This window comes from Pararge aegeria, chromosome 4 (assembly GCF_905163445.1).
Source record: "Pararge aegeria chromosome 4, ilParAegt1.1, whole genome shotgun sequence".
Taxonomy (NCBI): domain Eukaryota; kingdom Metazoa; phylum Arthropoda; class Insecta; order Lepidoptera; family Nymphalidae; genus Pararge; species Pararge aegeria.
The window spans coordinates 598,799-615,728 of NC_053183.1; the positions used below are offsets into that span (position 1 = coordinate 598,799).

At 37.8% G+C, this 16,930-nt stretch overlaps 3 protein-coding genes across 3 annotated transcripts; 2 read left to right on the forward strand and 1 right to left on the reverse strand.

The window, feature by feature from the left end:
- Positions 1 to 3,608, forward strand: LOC120637924 (protein OPI10 homolog). Its single transcript, XM_039909991.1, has 4 exons — positions 1 to 191; positions 265 to 517; positions 663 to 772; positions 1,201 to 3,608. The coding sequence occupies exons 1-4, from the start codon at positions 153 to 155 to the stop codon at positions 1,399 to 1,401; spliced, it is 603 nt and encodes a 200-aa protein (XP_039765925.1). The 5' UTR covers positions 1 to 152; the 3' UTR covers positions 1,402 to 3,608.
- A 1,914-nt stretch (positions 3,609 to 5,522) lies between these two features.
- LOC120637784 (cell division cycle 7-related protein kinase-like) lies at positions 5,523 to 14,293 on the reverse strand. The gene is made up of 10 exons (XM_039909797.1): positions 13,996 to 14,293; positions 13,643 to 13,868; positions 13,167 to 13,260; positions 12,787 to 12,929; positions 12,386 to 12,479; positions 10,645 to 10,786; positions 10,099 to 10,205; positions 8,254 to 8,434; positions 7,931 to 8,097; positions 5,523 to 7,704 (listed from the first exon to the last, which is right to left on the reverse strand). Exons 1-10 carry the CDS (start codon positions 14,135 to 14,137, stop codon positions 7,543 to 7,545), a joined length of 1,458 nt encoding a protein of 485 aa, XP_039765731.1. The 5' UTR covers positions 14,138 to 14,293; the 3' UTR covers positions 5,523 to 7,542.
- A 476-nt stretch (positions 14,294 to 14,769) lies between these two features.
- Positions 14,770 to 16,067, forward strand: LOC120637883 (CDGSH iron-sulfur domain-containing protein 3, mitochondrial). The gene is made up of 3 exons (XM_039909930.1): positions 14,770 to 14,991; positions 15,150 to 15,382; positions 15,848 to 16,067. Exons 1-3 carry the CDS (start codon positions 14,941 to 14,943, stop codon positions 15,975 to 15,977), a joined length of 414 nt encoding a protein of 137 aa, XP_039765864.1. The 5' UTR covers positions 14,770 to 14,940; the 3' UTR covers positions 15,978 to 16,067.
- The last annotated feature ends 863 nt before the right edge of the window (positions 16,068 to 16,930 follow it).

Below are 16,930 nucleotides of genomic sequence, written 5' to 3' on the forward strand. Positions count from 1 at the left end.
CTACATAGACATACCTACGCTACGAATCTTACGATAGTACATACAATACAGAGATGTGCGTAAAGTTCTTTCTAGAATGAAATGATATTTTCTTTTCGTAAAAACAAAATTCTCACATAAAAACGGATTAAAAGTGTTCTGAATAGTTGAAAATGGCTAACATTTTTGGGTTGATTGTGTCAGGGCGCCTGGTAAGTAGACAAGGATTTGTTATTTATAATTGAAATGTAAGGGAGAAGTGAAGTGTTAGTCGCCGGTCCTCAGGTACAGACAGACTTCACGCCTGTGTCGGAGACGAGCCTGATCACCACCATCCTGGACGTGGACTCTATCAACCACGCGGTGGTGTTCCTGACGGGCAGCACGCCGCTGCCGGCGGGCACCGTGGCCGTGGTGTACTGGAGCTGGCCCGACCCCGCCGCGCCGCCCAACTGGCAGCCGCTGGGACACATCTCCAACGCCAAGCCCTCCGCTATATTTAAAATATCAAACTTGAAAAAGCTGCATGAACTATCGAGTAAGATGTACAACTTTTTGAAATTAATCCTCAAACAAATCAAGTCTCTCCATATGTCTGTTTGTAGTGACTACTACAAGAAACAGACTAACTTGTAATTTTAAAAATTCCTGTTTTAATAAAGCAAACCGTTCATTGTTTTCAGATGAAAATAAATTTGTGAGTGCATTTGGACAACAACAGATTTGTAATAATGCACAGATTGGCATTTCTATAGAACCTGAATCTAACGCACAACTACTTCCTAATTCAGAGGTAAACTTTTTTTCCTTTTTTACTATTATAAAATATTGTAGAAAGTCGGGCATTGGAAGTGCATGCAACATGATATAAGAAATATAATTTCCAACAAACAGCAAATTGATCATGAGATAACTTAAATATAATATCCTCAGTCTTTAGGGGGCACACAAGCCACAGATCAGAGCTGTATGATAAACTACAAACATTAATGCATCTATGCTAAATTGTGACTTGGCATAATGTTTGGGAAAGTTATATGTAGGTATATGCTTTTATTATGATTTCTAAGGTAAGGTAATTTCTACCTTAGGTTTCATGTGTAAAAAACAAGGTTGTGTAGTATACAACTGTATATTGCCTGTTAAATATGAGCTAGGAACATGGTTGGATATTTTCCAGAACCTTCTATATGTTATATGTATTTTTTTTTCTGTCCGTAGGCGCAACAGACTTACTCGTACGTGACGTTCGCGCAGAAGATGCTGGAGCACCTGGTCAACTTCGTGGCGTCGTTCTCGGTGACGCAGACGGAGATGCGGCCCACGCCGGGCGTGTCGTACATCCCGCTCAACACGCTGCAGACGTGGTACGAGAACTTCGAGCGCCGGTTGCAGGCCAACCCCAACTTCTGGAAAAACTAGTGCGGAACTCAGTTGATAAGCGAATGCCTTATTTCCTGAAGAGCTTTTGCTCGCGGCGACATTCTTATGCAAGGTATAGCGTCACTAGGCTAGGCGTAAACAGCGGCGCAGATACACATAATTATTTGCTTCCTAGCTTGATTCATGTACAAATCTGTGTTGTTACCTGAACACAGAGCTCTTTGGTTCTCCTTTCACTCATTACATTTGACCCCTGCACCTATGCCTCAGGTTGATTGACAACCAACCTAAGGCGTAGTTGTTAAGTCTCATGGGCCTGTAATTTCAACTGCCTTTTAGATAGCAGCACAGCATTCAAAATGAGGAGTCTGTTGTGATTATTTTGCAAAGAATAGATAATCAAAGGTAGGGTACCTTATGTACTATTAAATCTGCATATTATGCAATATTGTGGTGATTAGAATAGACTTTAAAGATTTTAAATTCAACACAACCAGTGCTCACATACAAACGTTTAAGTTATGTAAGGATCACAATTGTTAAGGAAAAATTTCCTGGGCTGCAATGTTGTTGCCTGTGAATATTATGGTCCTGGACAATGTCGCCGCGTGCAAAGGCATGTAGTGTTATGACAGCTTTGACGCAATCTGCTGTAGTGGCTGCTGGTCGGTTTCCGCGACTCATATAGGGGGCATGGCTTGCTGGAAAGGGGATGCGAATTGGAATGATTATATGTCCCCCATAATTCATAATAATTAAAAAATAACAACTTTTACCTAATTAATACTCTTAGGAAACAACTGTGAACAGTTTCCATAAAAAATACGCGGTGTCAACTATAAAATCAGCTGTGTATACATTTTAGGTCAAATGGAGTCAGATTGCAACAGAAGATACTATTGAAAGATACTATAAAATAAGATAATATTGAAATCTACAGTTGCACTGGTAATAAGGTGCTAGTATAGTATAATAGTATTAAAGCAATAATTTACACACAAGTGAATGTGATCTCAAGGCATTAATTAGTTAGGTTGTAATTTTTTATATTAAAACTGAAATAAAATTTCTTTATTGAAATTAAAAACATTCTTTTAAATTAATAAGAACTCTTGTTATATTGAACTTCTTCTATATTAATAAATAAGTGGGGTACCCCTTTTCCTAACAAACTTGTATTAGCAGATAGTTTGCCGCACTGAAATCATAGCAATTGATGAGTTTTAAATTGACATTTAAAAACAATGGGAAATTAATTTTGACAATTTTTATATGCAAAGATGAATATAATATGAATGATGTCATAATTGACGTGAACATCTCATGAACTAAGGGCGAAAGTATGTCATACAGAAAAGGCCCTAGATTACTGCGATTCTGTCGATGAAAGGCTCATAATATTATTTAGATTAATTTAGTTGAATAAAAGTTATGTCTGTGAACTGAGCAGGAAATTATAATAATGACCTTTTGTGTGATAAATGCCTTAAATATAGGATATGCAATAAACAGTATGGTACAAGTTGAATGTGTTTTGCTATAGAACTTTAAAATGTTATTTAGGGGTCGTTTCACTGTCACACAGGTATATATTTTGCTGTCAAATTTGATATTGTTGATTCATCTGTGTCAATGTGAACTAACCCTCAGTATGACATTTCCCCGTTCACAATCGGAGTGTCTTTTTCTAGTATCGGAAATCGGTATCGCCAGAGTAAGATATTTTTGTCGATTGTTTGTAAACGGTATTTAAAATAAAATCTCTAGTGCAGGGGGCTTGAAACCATATCTTAAGACAGATTTTTTTAATATCGATTAATTAATAAATTTATCGATAAGCCCCAAGAGTGCTACTTACTATATTCCAATAAAAAACCCCGTCGTGAAATAAAAAACTAAATATAATATTAAATTATGACACGTAGGTATAGTTAAATTATTTAGATTTTGAATTATTTCCGCAAAATACACTCATGCGCAAAATTTCAATTTCATCAATTGGCACCGGAATCATTTTTACATTAAACATTACATTTTTTTCGTGAGGGTTTTTAGTTTAAAAAAGACCACGATTGCGTGCGTGAAAATTTCATACTTGGGCTACGAATGGTACATTTAGCCGCACCCAAAATGAGGCAACCGCAAACTAAAGAGATTCGTTTCATCAAGTGCATTGTTACGCGATATTTTAACACAAAGACTGCTTATAAAAATATATTTTTATTATAAATAAATTCTTATTACAAGTGCAGGTTTTGATTTTTATTAAAGCATTTGGATGACATCTCCTGCCTTACGGTTGAGTGGTCAGTGGAAGCGGGACCCGATGCAAACCGTGGTAAAGGTTCTTCCGAAAAAATGCAGAGATTAGCGCGTGGTCACAAATTAACTTTGATCCATTAACAAGAGGTTGTGAATATAGAAAAAAAACCTACTATATGACCGTATTTACCAAGATATTTAGGCACTACTTGATTTTTGTCTGTACCAGACACTAAAAAGTAACGGAATTTGCACCAATATAAAAAATGGTACAGCTACAGCTACAGTACAGTTTATATTGCATTGCATTATAAGATAATTAATAAAGAATCATCATCATCAAATCAACCCATTACCGGTCCACCAAACAGCACGCGTCTCGTCCCAAAATGGGAACGGTTTAGGCCGCAGTCCACCAAGCTGGCCCAGTGGATTGGTGGACTCTAGACATCTTGGAGAACTTTCAGGCATGCAGGTTTCCTCACAATGTTTTCCTTCGCCGTTGAAGCAAATGATATTTTAACAACAAATGAGGTGCGAGGTGCTGGGACTCGAACTCAACACCCCAAAATTGAAGGCGAAGTCCTACCTAACCAATGAGCTATCACCGCTGCAATGAAATAATTATATTTAATTTCGGGCGATTTTACGCCTGTGTAACTACACTTATTCCATCAGTCTCATTGTGTATAATATTGAAATCATCAGTAAGAATATTATAGTTTTATGTACCTATCCTGCGCAGCGGTGAGCGCTGTGACTTAAAGTTGCGAGATCCTGGGTTCGGAGAGAACAAATCCAGATAGATTTATTATTTCCAAATTTCTTCTGGTCTGGTCTGGTGGGAGGCTTCGGCCGTTGCTAGTTACAACCGTACCGACACAAACTTCAGCTAAGCGGTTCCGGTACGATGTCATGTCGGAACCGTTTAGCGATATGGGTTTAATATATCTACCATAATCCGCATCAGGTTAGCCCGCAACCATCTCAGACTGCATCTTCAAATACCAGCAGGTAATACTGCAGTCAAGGGCAAGACCCCACACCAGGAATAGTAGCGTTGGTTAGACCTCTTCGATTGACAGGTGACATCAAACATAAATGAATGGATGGATGTGGAAATACCTACCCTCTACAAACTTTCCATGTCCGAGATTTTGCCTATAGTCAGACCAGGAAAATAATAACCTGTTCTGTGGACGCCACATTTGACAATGTGACACACGTTTGACAAGTGTATACAAAAAAATTGTTCCATTTTGACGGCTGATTGGCGCAGTGGGCAGCGACTTCGATTCCCACCACTAAAACAATTGTGTGTTGAACATGAATATTTTTCAATGGCTGGGTGTTTTATCTGTAAGTATATTATGACACGACGGCCGATTGGCGCAGTGAGCAGCGACCCTGCTTTCTGAGTCCATCGTCGTGGGTTCGATTCCCACAACTGGAACATGTTTGTGTGATGAACATGAATGTTTTTCAGTGTCTGGTTGTTTATCTGAATATTATTCATAACAATATTCATCAGTCATCTTACTCATCTCTACCAATAACACAAGCTACGCTTACTTTGGGGCTAGATGCATGTTTATTTTTCTATACAAAAGAATAAAAAAAAAACAGTTTTAATTATGCATGTGATGTTAGGGCTGTATCTGATTTCTTTCAGTAAAAACTGTGGCAGCGGTTTACTCAAAAACTGTTAGGTTTTCGGTTACACAAATAAGTCTCAGAGACAGTACATAATGTGCCCTCTAAAGCCTATGAAGTATTATTTCGGTTTTCATTTACACGTAGATATATACAACGTCATCCGCAATAAAGGGAGTTTTTATGATCTTGGACAGGTTTTAATTTAAGTTTTGCAGTGACTAGAGTATTAATAAAACAATAAGGGTTGGAAGCAACATTTATTTCAAGAGAATAGAAACAATGAGGTAACAATATTCTAAGTCTAGTGAACACATACCTAAGGCACGGGTAGTATTGGAATTTATCACAAGTGGCCCCAACGGCTTATATATATGCTTTTATCTTCTCAACATGTTTCATATTATATGTGCACCAAATATACAGGGTGTCCCAAAACTTGACGATAAAATGGTACCAGCCGAGAGGCCAACTCATACCAGTTCTGGGAAAAATAAGGAAAAAAATCCATGTCACATAGTGACATAAGACACAAGATGACGTCACTAAAAAATCATTGCCATTTCATTGTGAAATTTGTAACCACGGTACTTAAAAATGCGATCAAGGGTATTTTTAATTTTTTTGATAAATGTCTATTACTACTTAACTATGTGACATGGATTTTTTTCCTTATTTTTCCCAGAACTGGTATGAGTTGGCCTCTCGGCTGGTACCATTTTATCGTCAAGTTTTGGGACACCTGTATATCCATAGTTGGGTATAATCAACTATTTGCCCACAGAGTATTCGTCAAACACAAATCAAAGTGAAACTAAGAAGAAAGTTCTATAAATAATAACCGTAGGGTGTTTTACAGTATGACTAAGGGTGAAAACACACATATCAGCATTGATTCGCATTTTTCTATTAAAAATGGCTGTTTAACATCCGCATTTTATATTTACGGAGAAGGTTCGAAGTGTACAGCAGAAACTGCAAATAGCAATCTAACAAACTTATGGAATGGTTCGGGACCGAGGGGTAGGAGACCACATTCTGTTATCGCAGCAATAATAAATACTCTTAAGCGACTTTACACTCGGTTAGGTTAGTTTACTCGATGCAAATAAGTGTGCCAAAAACATCTGCTAAATGCCAATCAATTGATGACAATTGTGTGAATTCACCCTTATTTGTGCTATTCCGCAAAGCGACCATCGAATTTGTACTAGAAACTTAAATTAGCTCTGAGATCCGCTTTATAACTAATTAACAATATCTCCAACAAAATACGTACATCGCCCACAAACGATGCGAAACGTTCGAAAGAGTAACATACAAAAAGCTGGGTCTACACGTCGGTACATGCTCGACTAAAAGCTTCACACAGCTTCTCCGCTTTTGGCACAACAAAATAACGTGCTTCTCAATAGTACAAAGCCGCATGAAAGTAATTTATGACATTGGTAAACTTATTCAAGCCTCAGAGCAGATGTTCTCTAATTTGTTTTTTTTTAAAAACCTTTGTAACATCGAACATGTACCTGAAGGCTGTGTAAAAGAAATACTCTAATTATTTTATAACGAAACCATCCTGTATATCTTTACAATTCAGTTTAACATAAATAAAAACCTGAAAACTCCAGCCGCAGCATGTAACGTTCCATCAAAACGTAATATAGTATACATACACAATAAAGTAGTAAAATGGTGTGAATATTGAATGGGATTTTCATTTATCTAATGCTTAAGTGGCTTGTGTCAAGTCAACAAATAAGAATGGATTGTGAATTCATTACGTTTGGTCGTTTATAACCTTACGTCGGTGGCAACCTTACGTCAACGCAGAAGTGTTCACTGCACGGTCAGCGGTGTCTGCCACAGCCATAGTTTGGCGTCATACGAGCTCATTTGACCCTAAGATGTTTTCGTCACGTCTGAAAACAACTAGGGCCGGTAATAAATAATAATATAAGTCAGTGTGAAATAGTGGTCAGCCAGTCGGACGTGACAAAAATTGGAAGTGTAGTATCGTAATATTACCGACCTAGGCTAAACAGTCTTCGCCAAAAACAAGGACGAGGTTTACGCGAACAAGAAGAGCCGGTTGCCGGTTACTGGTATGCACGTATGTAACGAATTAAGAAATTATAAGTTCAAAAATTGGTAAATTATACTGGGATCTTTCAATTATACGCGTCGTTGCGTCTTTAATTGTCAAGTCCTGTCAGCCTTTCCTTACGTGTCGCAACATACTCACTGAGCTCAAAGAGCCAGCTAGTCCTACTCCCCGCTCCTGGGGGCGGGCGCGGCCAGGAAGGGGTGGTCGAGGGCGCGCTGCGCGGAGTAGCGCTCGGCGGGCAGCGGCTCCAGCAGTTTGGCCGCGAGGGCGAAGGCCGCGTCGGGGAACCCCGCTACGGTGGCCGCGGCGTCTATCGCATCCGCCTGGCGGCATGAAACGTGATTGTATTTTCGATGCGTGCTCGTGCAAATCCATCTATGTATTAATTACCCATCAGATTCGTTCGGACTGAGTAAACTAAAATAACCTGTAAAGGGCAATGAATATTTTACAAAGAGAGAAACGGAAAAGAAGAAAAAGTGGTGGGGCTAATAGCCCTCTCTCCTGGGAGAGGAGGTCTGTCAGGCCAGGGGGCGGGCGGGCACTCACGGGGCGCGCGTCGTCGCGGCACAGGCAGTGCGGCGCGGGCAGGCGGCAGTGCGCGCAGGGGGGCGGGGCGGGGGGCGGGGCGGGCGGCGGGGCGGGGCCGCGCAGGCGCGCCGCCAGCTTGCGCAGGCACAGGCCGCGGCGCCGCGACGACGTCACGATGCGGCGCCCTGCCACAGGGCACAGTTCACGCATCCGGCTCGAAGGACCAGACGCCGAGCCACAGACTGTACGATGTAAATGTTAGTTTATTTTAATTTCATTAATAAAAATAAACTAACATTTACATGCAGCACAGTAGAATGTCCTCCGGCAGCGGCAGTTACCTAGCGCGTGCGCGGCGCGGCGCAGCGGCTCGGTGCCCAGCAGGTCGGCCAGCTCGGCCAGCGCGGACACGTCGTCGGCGGCGCGGAAGAACGGGTAGCGCGCCGTCAGCAGGCTGGCCAGCACCACGCCCGCCGCCCACGTGTCCACGCGCGTGCCCTGCCGCGGGCTCTTCAGCAGCACCTGGCGGCCGCGCGGGTGGTGCGGGTGGGTAAAACGATATAACCATGCGACATCGGCTCTCAACTAAAATTACACTAAAGATATCCCAAACATTTTAATATAAACAGGTCGTTCACGCACGCACACGTGCATGCACGCGCACGTACACGCACAATTTATTATTACTTATAGTTTATTTTTATATTTTCTTTTTTCTTTTTAACTTGTTCATATGTAGATCTGTTAAAACCTAATTAACTAGCAACCTTTGTAACATCAGGAAGTACTTACGCTCTCGTTTTCCGCAGAGGGTAGTGCATTTATATAAATACTGTATCCATTTTTATAACCAGAATAAACGATTAATATTATTATTAAATTATAAAATTATTACTTAAGTGATAAAAATTTATAATAAGTTATACGAAAAAATCTGTACTCAAGTAGGCCAATAGATGGCACTTATGATGAGTAAATTACATGAGCAATACGTACATGCTAGTGAGAAGATAACGACGACCATATTCGTAAACTGAAAACGAAAGCTACAAGGGTTTCAAAAGCGCCCTGGTCTAAATAGAAGCCCACGACAAACTTAGCCACAACCACTCATCTCATTTAAAATTGTTAAAAGAGCAACTTGGTTCGGTCAACAATTCACAACCAAGCTTTTTATGGATACCGTAGTCCTTTATACTATAAGGTTACGCTTAATACGAACTTTGAACGTTTTAATATACATCTCAAAGATGTCAACGGGTAGTTTAGAGTAAAACTGCATGCATGTTCTTACTTCTAATGTTCTTATTATTGCGAGTGTCTTAATTTTTCAAATATTTTTATGAACATATAATTTTATAATATCTATTTACAATACACTGTCATTATTTTAGCATCTTTAAATGTATCTTTCAATAACTCCCTGGGACCCATTTTATAGATTGCACGAACAGCTCTCTTCTGCAACACGAATGTTTATGCATTCGTACATACGTACGTACGTCGTTCGTACAAATTCTATATGACATAATGTTGTGAAAGTAACTAAAATAGTCTAGCCTAAAAGTTTCTACGTCTGTCATATGGCGTATCTTTTTCACCGCATAGGCGGTGGAACTAAGCCTGTTCGATAACTTATTTACATGAGAGCCACATTGTAAACAAAATGTACACAATTAATCAACAATATCATTAGAAAAGACTTTAAAGAGTACTGGTCCGAAAATAGATCCTTGAGGCACAACAGAGTGCGCTATATAAGAGGAAGAAGATTACTATCTTCTCAAAGCTTTTGAAGATTACTATCATAATAAGGCATAATCGATTAAGTTACGACGGAAGCCAATTCAGAATATATTCGAAAAAACGAGGTTTATGTTACACAAAATCAAAGGCTTTTGAAAAGTTTATGTTACTGGTATAAAAAAGTCATCTGATATACTTTTAAAGTAATTAATTCACTTTCTCGTTTCTTGCACCCGTCGCAAAGGTCCGCTATTCAAACGCCAACTTAAGAGCGAATAAAAGTTTTCTAGGCTCAGTGATTGCAGTGAAATTTTATTCATTATTTAAAAAACAACCACATATTCAGTGTGATAAAAACATCCTAACCGACGGTGGTCATTATCAATACTTAAGACTAACAACCTATGTTCGCATCGGTCGGAGATGCTCCGGCGGCTCACCTCGGGCGGGCGGAAGCCCTGCGTGCCGGCGCGGGGCGCGCGCGCGGCCGGACGCGCGGCGCAGGCCGTGCACACGCCGCCCGCGCCCGCGCACCCGCACGCGCCCGCGCGCGCCGCCGAGCCCGGCGTGTTCTGCAACACAGCCGCGACACCACGTCACTACACACTGCCACTGTGCAAAGTTGCCACAGAATAACCTGTTGAAATCAATATTTTGCATTCAGCAACCTAAGTTTTCAAAATTGGTTGGCAGATTTAATAAAATGAATATGATGACAACTTTCCACAGTGGCTTTTGATGTCAACCGAGGAACAGAACGGTCCTGCTGGTTGCGAAGATGAAGTGTAACATAACGTGTAACGTACCGTAATGCTAAGCCTAAGGATGGTATTTTTTTGATTGGGCCGAATGGCTATCGTGACGATGAATGAAACAAAGTAGAAAAAATACAATTTTATATATGATCACCAAATCAGTTAAAAGTAAAATATCATAACTACATACGAAAGTTCAATTGTCGTCGGCAGCAGGTGATATACATGTTTGGTTCACCTTCGGAATATTGTGCTTGGGGATCTGCACTTTGGGCAGGAAGGGGCGGCGCGGCGCGACGGGCGCCGCCGCAGCGCCGCGCGCCCCGAGCGACAGGTCCAGGGCCATCCTCTTGGCATCGTTGGTGCACTCATCCTGAAAATAAAATTATTTATAATAAAATAATTAATAATTCTAAAAATCAGTCTGTACTTCCCATTAAATGTCTAAGAACTGCCTGCTCCAAGGCAATGCACAAAACTACATCCAAATCGTCTAAGTCCCTAGGGTTTTGAAGATAGGCAAGCCCTAAAAAAATATATTAAAGTGTGTCCGACGTACGACTTTCAGACATATTCATGAAACTTAGGAAACGATCATGAATGTCGTTATCTGAGTAATACTTAAGAATTGCGCATAATTGTTCTCTGTTTCTAACATCGGGAGTTCCATCGATAATTTCCGAAAAAAATAATGTCAAATCTACGATACGATTCTACGAATGAATAATATCATTTCGAATTTTATGAGATTAATAACTCAGCCCGGATTTGCATATCGTATCGTATGTCGATCGTATTTTGAAAGTAACAACACAAGTTCTAAGGAATTTTCATTATAAAAAACGATTATGGTCAACACGCGAATTATTATGATTGGAAATTTCAATTGATAATTGGTGGGATAAAGAAGTTTCTATGCGCTGTTTGCCGAATTTAAAGAAATAAATAACAGCACTCAAATGTTTATGTGAATTCTGGTGTCTCTTTATAGCACCTGATAAGTTATTTAACTCATTTTAACCAGCCGCGTTGATATTTAGCATTCTATCTCCGCCACTCGGAAGCTCGCTGCGTTCGGGATATTCTGTACCGCTTCGTTCGGAAATCGCGCAGTGTAATTCTATCGGCCGGTTGCTACCACACCTCCAGCCGTAGTGTTTGTATACTCATTGTGCATACACTATTGAGTTTTAAGTTCATCGTGTTTATTTGCTCATTGCTATCAAGTATGAATTATTTTAGGAGGTTTATTGTAACGCAAGCCGGGCTTTTCGGCTTGTATGGGAGTACCACCACTCATCTAGGTCCTAGATCTACTCCAAATTCCTCTAAAACAATGGGAATTTTGACCAAGACCTATCAATACAATGAATGTAAGCTGGATGAAATGGCTGCAAGTCCCACGAGCGATTCCAGAATGCTCTTTATATTTAAGAGGAAAATTTATCAAACAGTTGTTTGTAACGATTGTATTAATAAAAATGTTGGGACTGATGAAAGAAGATTACACTTAAAGAGAGTGCGTCTAAGCCTTTAGTATTCCATTTGCATCTTTATTTCTATTATTTAATAGACTAAACAGCTTTTGCTTATGTATGTATATAATTTCTTGTGTTCTTTGTCTTTTTGATGTTTGTCCAGTCTATTCTTCAGTCACTACATCTTTGGGCAAGCCATTCCACATTTGTATAACTATATTGCTGATAAAGTGCTAAGTAGGATTAGACAATGCCTGCTGAAAACCTAGTATGAGACCATAGCCTCTTAATCTGGGGTTACTCTTTTTGGAAAATATTTCCTCAAAATTTGGAATTTTGTAATACTTATTCATTAATTTATAAGTTTCAATGAGATTGCCTCTATCTTGCCTACTTTTTAGGGTGCTGAGTCCCAGGTTTGCCAGCTTTTGCTCATATGAAATTTCTTCACTTATTTCCCTATCTATTATATTATATTATAACAAATTATATACCAGTTCCCGCGGGCGTTTGCGTGGCGCTTCCAGTGCAGCAGGCGGTGGCTCCGAGCTTGCACGCTGCGCCAGCCCGAAGTCCACCAACAGGTACCTGTAACACATCAACAGTGTAACCTTGAACCATCTATTCACACTACTAATAATATAGCTTCTCCATTAGAAGGAAAGGTGGCGATTCAATAATTATTTTGAACTAAAATGGGGAATTTGGGAATTATGTTTTGTTTTATTTTGTTACCTTAGAAAGATTATGGAGAGAAGAATGCTAAACATTGGACATCTAATATGCATGATTTTTATTGTAATGTGAAACAATTAAATAAACTGCTGATGTACCATGCCTTGTGGATTAAATCTCTCAAGGAATTCTTTTATAAGTGAAGAAACAAACAGCTTACCTCCTGTTTTCTCGATCATAAAGGAAGTTGCTGGGTTTGACATCTCTATGTATTACCCCAAATGAGTGTACATGTCTCAATGCTACTAGCAGTGCATACATGTATTGGCGCACCTCCTCCGCATCCATGTCTCCTAAATATTCCTGCATCCAAGCAAAAGATAAAATAATAATTGGAAACTATAACCATATTTTGTTGGTCTTTTTATCAAAGCAGAACATTAATTTTTCCTTACTATTTTCATAAGTTCTGTAGTGCTGGGTTATCAATGGTTTATGAGAGAAAATTTTAAATCTGATTACTTAATCTAACCAAATGTGAAGAGGCACATTGCATGATCCAATAGATTATATATTTTATTTAATATTATATTTACTTACAGAAAATTTTCTATGAGGTATATAAGGCATCACAAAAACTATTGTATCTAAATTACGAAGGCACAATTCTACACCAATCACATTATCTTTTCCCCTGAAAAATAACATTTTTAATCATTAAATTACCAACAAGTCAGTTATGGCCAAAAAGCTTTTAAAATAACAAACTTCATACGTGGACAAAAAGCATTGTCACAACTTAAAAACCTATTCTCATGGTCTATGTTCTGAAATCTTTGTCAGATGCTGACAGAACTCTATAATTAGCATAGGTGAAATCTCTTTACGTATTACTTAAATAAACTACATTGTAACAATAAACTTCTAGAAAATTTATACAACAAGAAGCTGAGTTTGGGTTTGAGTTTTTTTTTTCATAGATAATGGTACAGGATTGAAACTATAGTTTTAGGTTGAAAATTGAAACAAGTTTGGGTAGAACTTGTTTAGATTTTAGCAAGAATAACAATGCTCACCCCATATCCCGAAGACATCTCAGCTCATGTTCTATCCTGGCTGGATGTGCAGTGGGCACTAGGTGCTTGATAGCGAACCAGCGCTTTTGCACATCGGGCAACGCTGCATGCTGCTTTAGCGAACCCAAGTATACAGAACTGAATGTGCCTTCACCTATTTTCTTGTGAACGTCAAAAATCTTGGTGAGCTTGGGCAGTTTAAGCAGCAAATCAGTTATTTGGTCATCTGAAAGATAGTTGCAACATATTATTCCTCAATTATCTTAGAATATAGGTATACGTAGCAGAATGTTTTGCGAAATAACCTTCAAAGTGTTACAAAAAAAAAGGCAAAAAATTAAGTTTGAACCAACTTTCCACGTCCGATTTGTATTCAAAGGATTCCTCGTTCTTCTTCTTGATTTCAACATACTTATTACTACGAGAGTCCAAATCTGGTAACCTATCTTTTTGAATTTTTATCAACTTAGCTTCTATACCCCTTATTCTAGACATAACTCAAGATAACTCTAACATTTAAAAACAATGTTTATTTTTGCATCTAAATAAAAATAATAAAGAAATCTTATTTCATTAGAACTTTTAACTCATATTTTTAGTTTTTAAAAGAAAAAGAAAACGAAAATACATTTTTAAACTTTGACGTGACAAATAAAAACCATAGACAACCGATAGACTCATTAGTTTTTTAAAAGTAAAGCTAGACTATGTATGGCTAGCTAGACTAGCTCCTGTTTCTGAGAGCTAGACAGTGGATACCTCAGAAAATAATGAAGAATTCCTTCTTCCTGAAAAGTAATTGGTTGCCAATGGTAACAAACCAAGAACCAATAAATTATTCATGACATACCTTGTCATAACAACCAAGATTTATTAATACCTAAGGTACTACGAGGGTACAATCGTAAGTGAAACTACTGATTACTGAGTTCTGTCACAGAATACATTGGTTGATGGTTATTTTAGGCATCAATGGGTATAATTTACATTCGGATACAAGACCTAGAATATTAATATAGTCATGTCACATGTCAGTTAGTTAATAAATCATCTGTGCCAATGATAGGGTCTGTAAACTTGCCATTAAAAAAAAATTGACATCGAATCCTATGATTGAGAATAAATGTCTCTGCAATTGAGTAATTTTGATTTTTCAAACTAAACTTGCTATTTTTTATTTATTGTAGGAAGCAGGCAGTTTAACTGTGAATGCCTATCAAAACCCATTATTTAATACGTGGTTATATATATATACATAGTCTAAGTTAAAGTAGAAAAAAGGTTACATTAAGTTTAAAATGCTCCAGCGAAATATTCGGTATAATCTAGTAAATACCTTCATGAAATCTGTTAGTATGTAACATTATACGTTTAATTAATGTCTTAAGTCAATAATTTAACAACAATAATGATTGGATTTTCATAATTTATCTTGTCAATTTATAAGTGCAATAAAATATAACCTAAAAGCTTTTGAAGCATACTTGTATATTTTTGTTTATTGTAGTTTCAAGCAAGATATGTTACGAAACCACCAAAGCCCGAGATTCCAAGTAATCCATTAAAAAAAATATATGCAGCTAATGAGCAAATGGATAATGGCGTTATATATGATAAGAAACCCTTTAAAGTGTCTTTGCAAGAAGGGAAAACCTATGCCTGGTGTCTATGCGGCCGGTCAAAGTCTCAGCCACTCTGCGATGGCACACACAAAGATGTTTATCTAAAGATTACACAAAGGTTTGTAAATTTTTGTTTTACATAAAAACTGATTCTAATCCTAAAACAGAAGTGCCATATAACATCCAGTCAAAGTCCTTTTAAAATTGGTCCAGCCATACTGGAGATTAGCTAGAACTAACAGAGAAAAAGCTTCTATTTTTACATAAACATAGAAGAAAAAGAAACTTCCATTTTTGATTTGTAAACATCATTGTAAAATTTCTGTACATAATTTTTTATATTAACTTTTTTTTATAATATTTACAATGCTTGCACATAATGACTATCATGCCTTTTATTGATACAATGATGTTCTCTAGCATAGCTTCATTTGTTTGAAATTGCTAAGATGTTTAAGTTTACGTCAAAGTTGCTTAAGTACTATTATGTAGCAAGACATACAGATGTAAGAAAAGCATTGCATACTCTCGCGCTTCATATGAAAATTGTGCCAATTTGATTAACTTTAACTTTTGTTTACAGACCTATATTATTTAAAGTCGAGAAAACAAAGGAATATTGGCTTTGTAACTGCAAGCAGACTAAAAACAGACCTTTCTGTGATGGAACACACAAGAATAAAGAAATTGCTGAAACAACTGTTAGAGTTTAACATGACAAAATGTTAGATAGGTTTCTATAGAATTCCTAAAATTTATTAATTTAGTTAAACCAATAAATAATAGCATTCTGTTTCAAAATTTATTCATTGTCTTCCAAGTTTATCTGAGTTTTTAGGCTCTTATTTTGAAAATCATTTTAATGACAGGACAGGAGCCAAGCCATGTAAATTGCCAATGAATAAAAGGAAAGGTAAATACAGTTAGATTATGGTACATAAAGATGAAAAACATAGTAATTATGCTTGATTGAAATTGATACTTTAAAGAGTTGCTATAAAAAAAACCAGCAACCTATCATCATAGAGAATATAATCACCATGCAAAGAAAATATAATCAGTAGTATGTGTGTATCAGCTGTGTTATACGTTTAAATTATTTTAGGTAATCTGACTGTTAATTTGATGGTTCAAGCCCACCAGCCCACAACATGGTGGTTCTATACTCTACAAACTCTTTTAAATCTATGAGAGTGGAAGCATAAGACCTGCATTGCTTATACTCTGATTGTTTCAAGAATACTCAGAATCTGTATATTCGAAAGAGGAATTCAATCGAGTCTCTGTTGTCCTTTAGTACATCCGTTTGTCTGCCTATTAGCAAGTTGATCAGTGTTCACATCCTGAAACATGGCAACTATTGTAACAGGGCTGTAAAATTATCGTTTATGCACAGAACTAATAGTACATATATGGATAAAAAGTATCATATCATTCATATCTGCTAGGAAAATGACTAGTGGCTGTACAGTTTTACCTTTGTTTTTTGATTAATATTGCACTACACGATACAAAGTCCCTCTAATATCGGTTAGTGTACATAATGATTATGGCTCAAACTGGAAAGAGGTCAGAATGTGATGGCAGTTTGCTTTCATTTTTTACACTGAAGACATGGATGTACGGTGATATACCTTTGCCTTTTCCCTATGGGAAAAAAATAAAG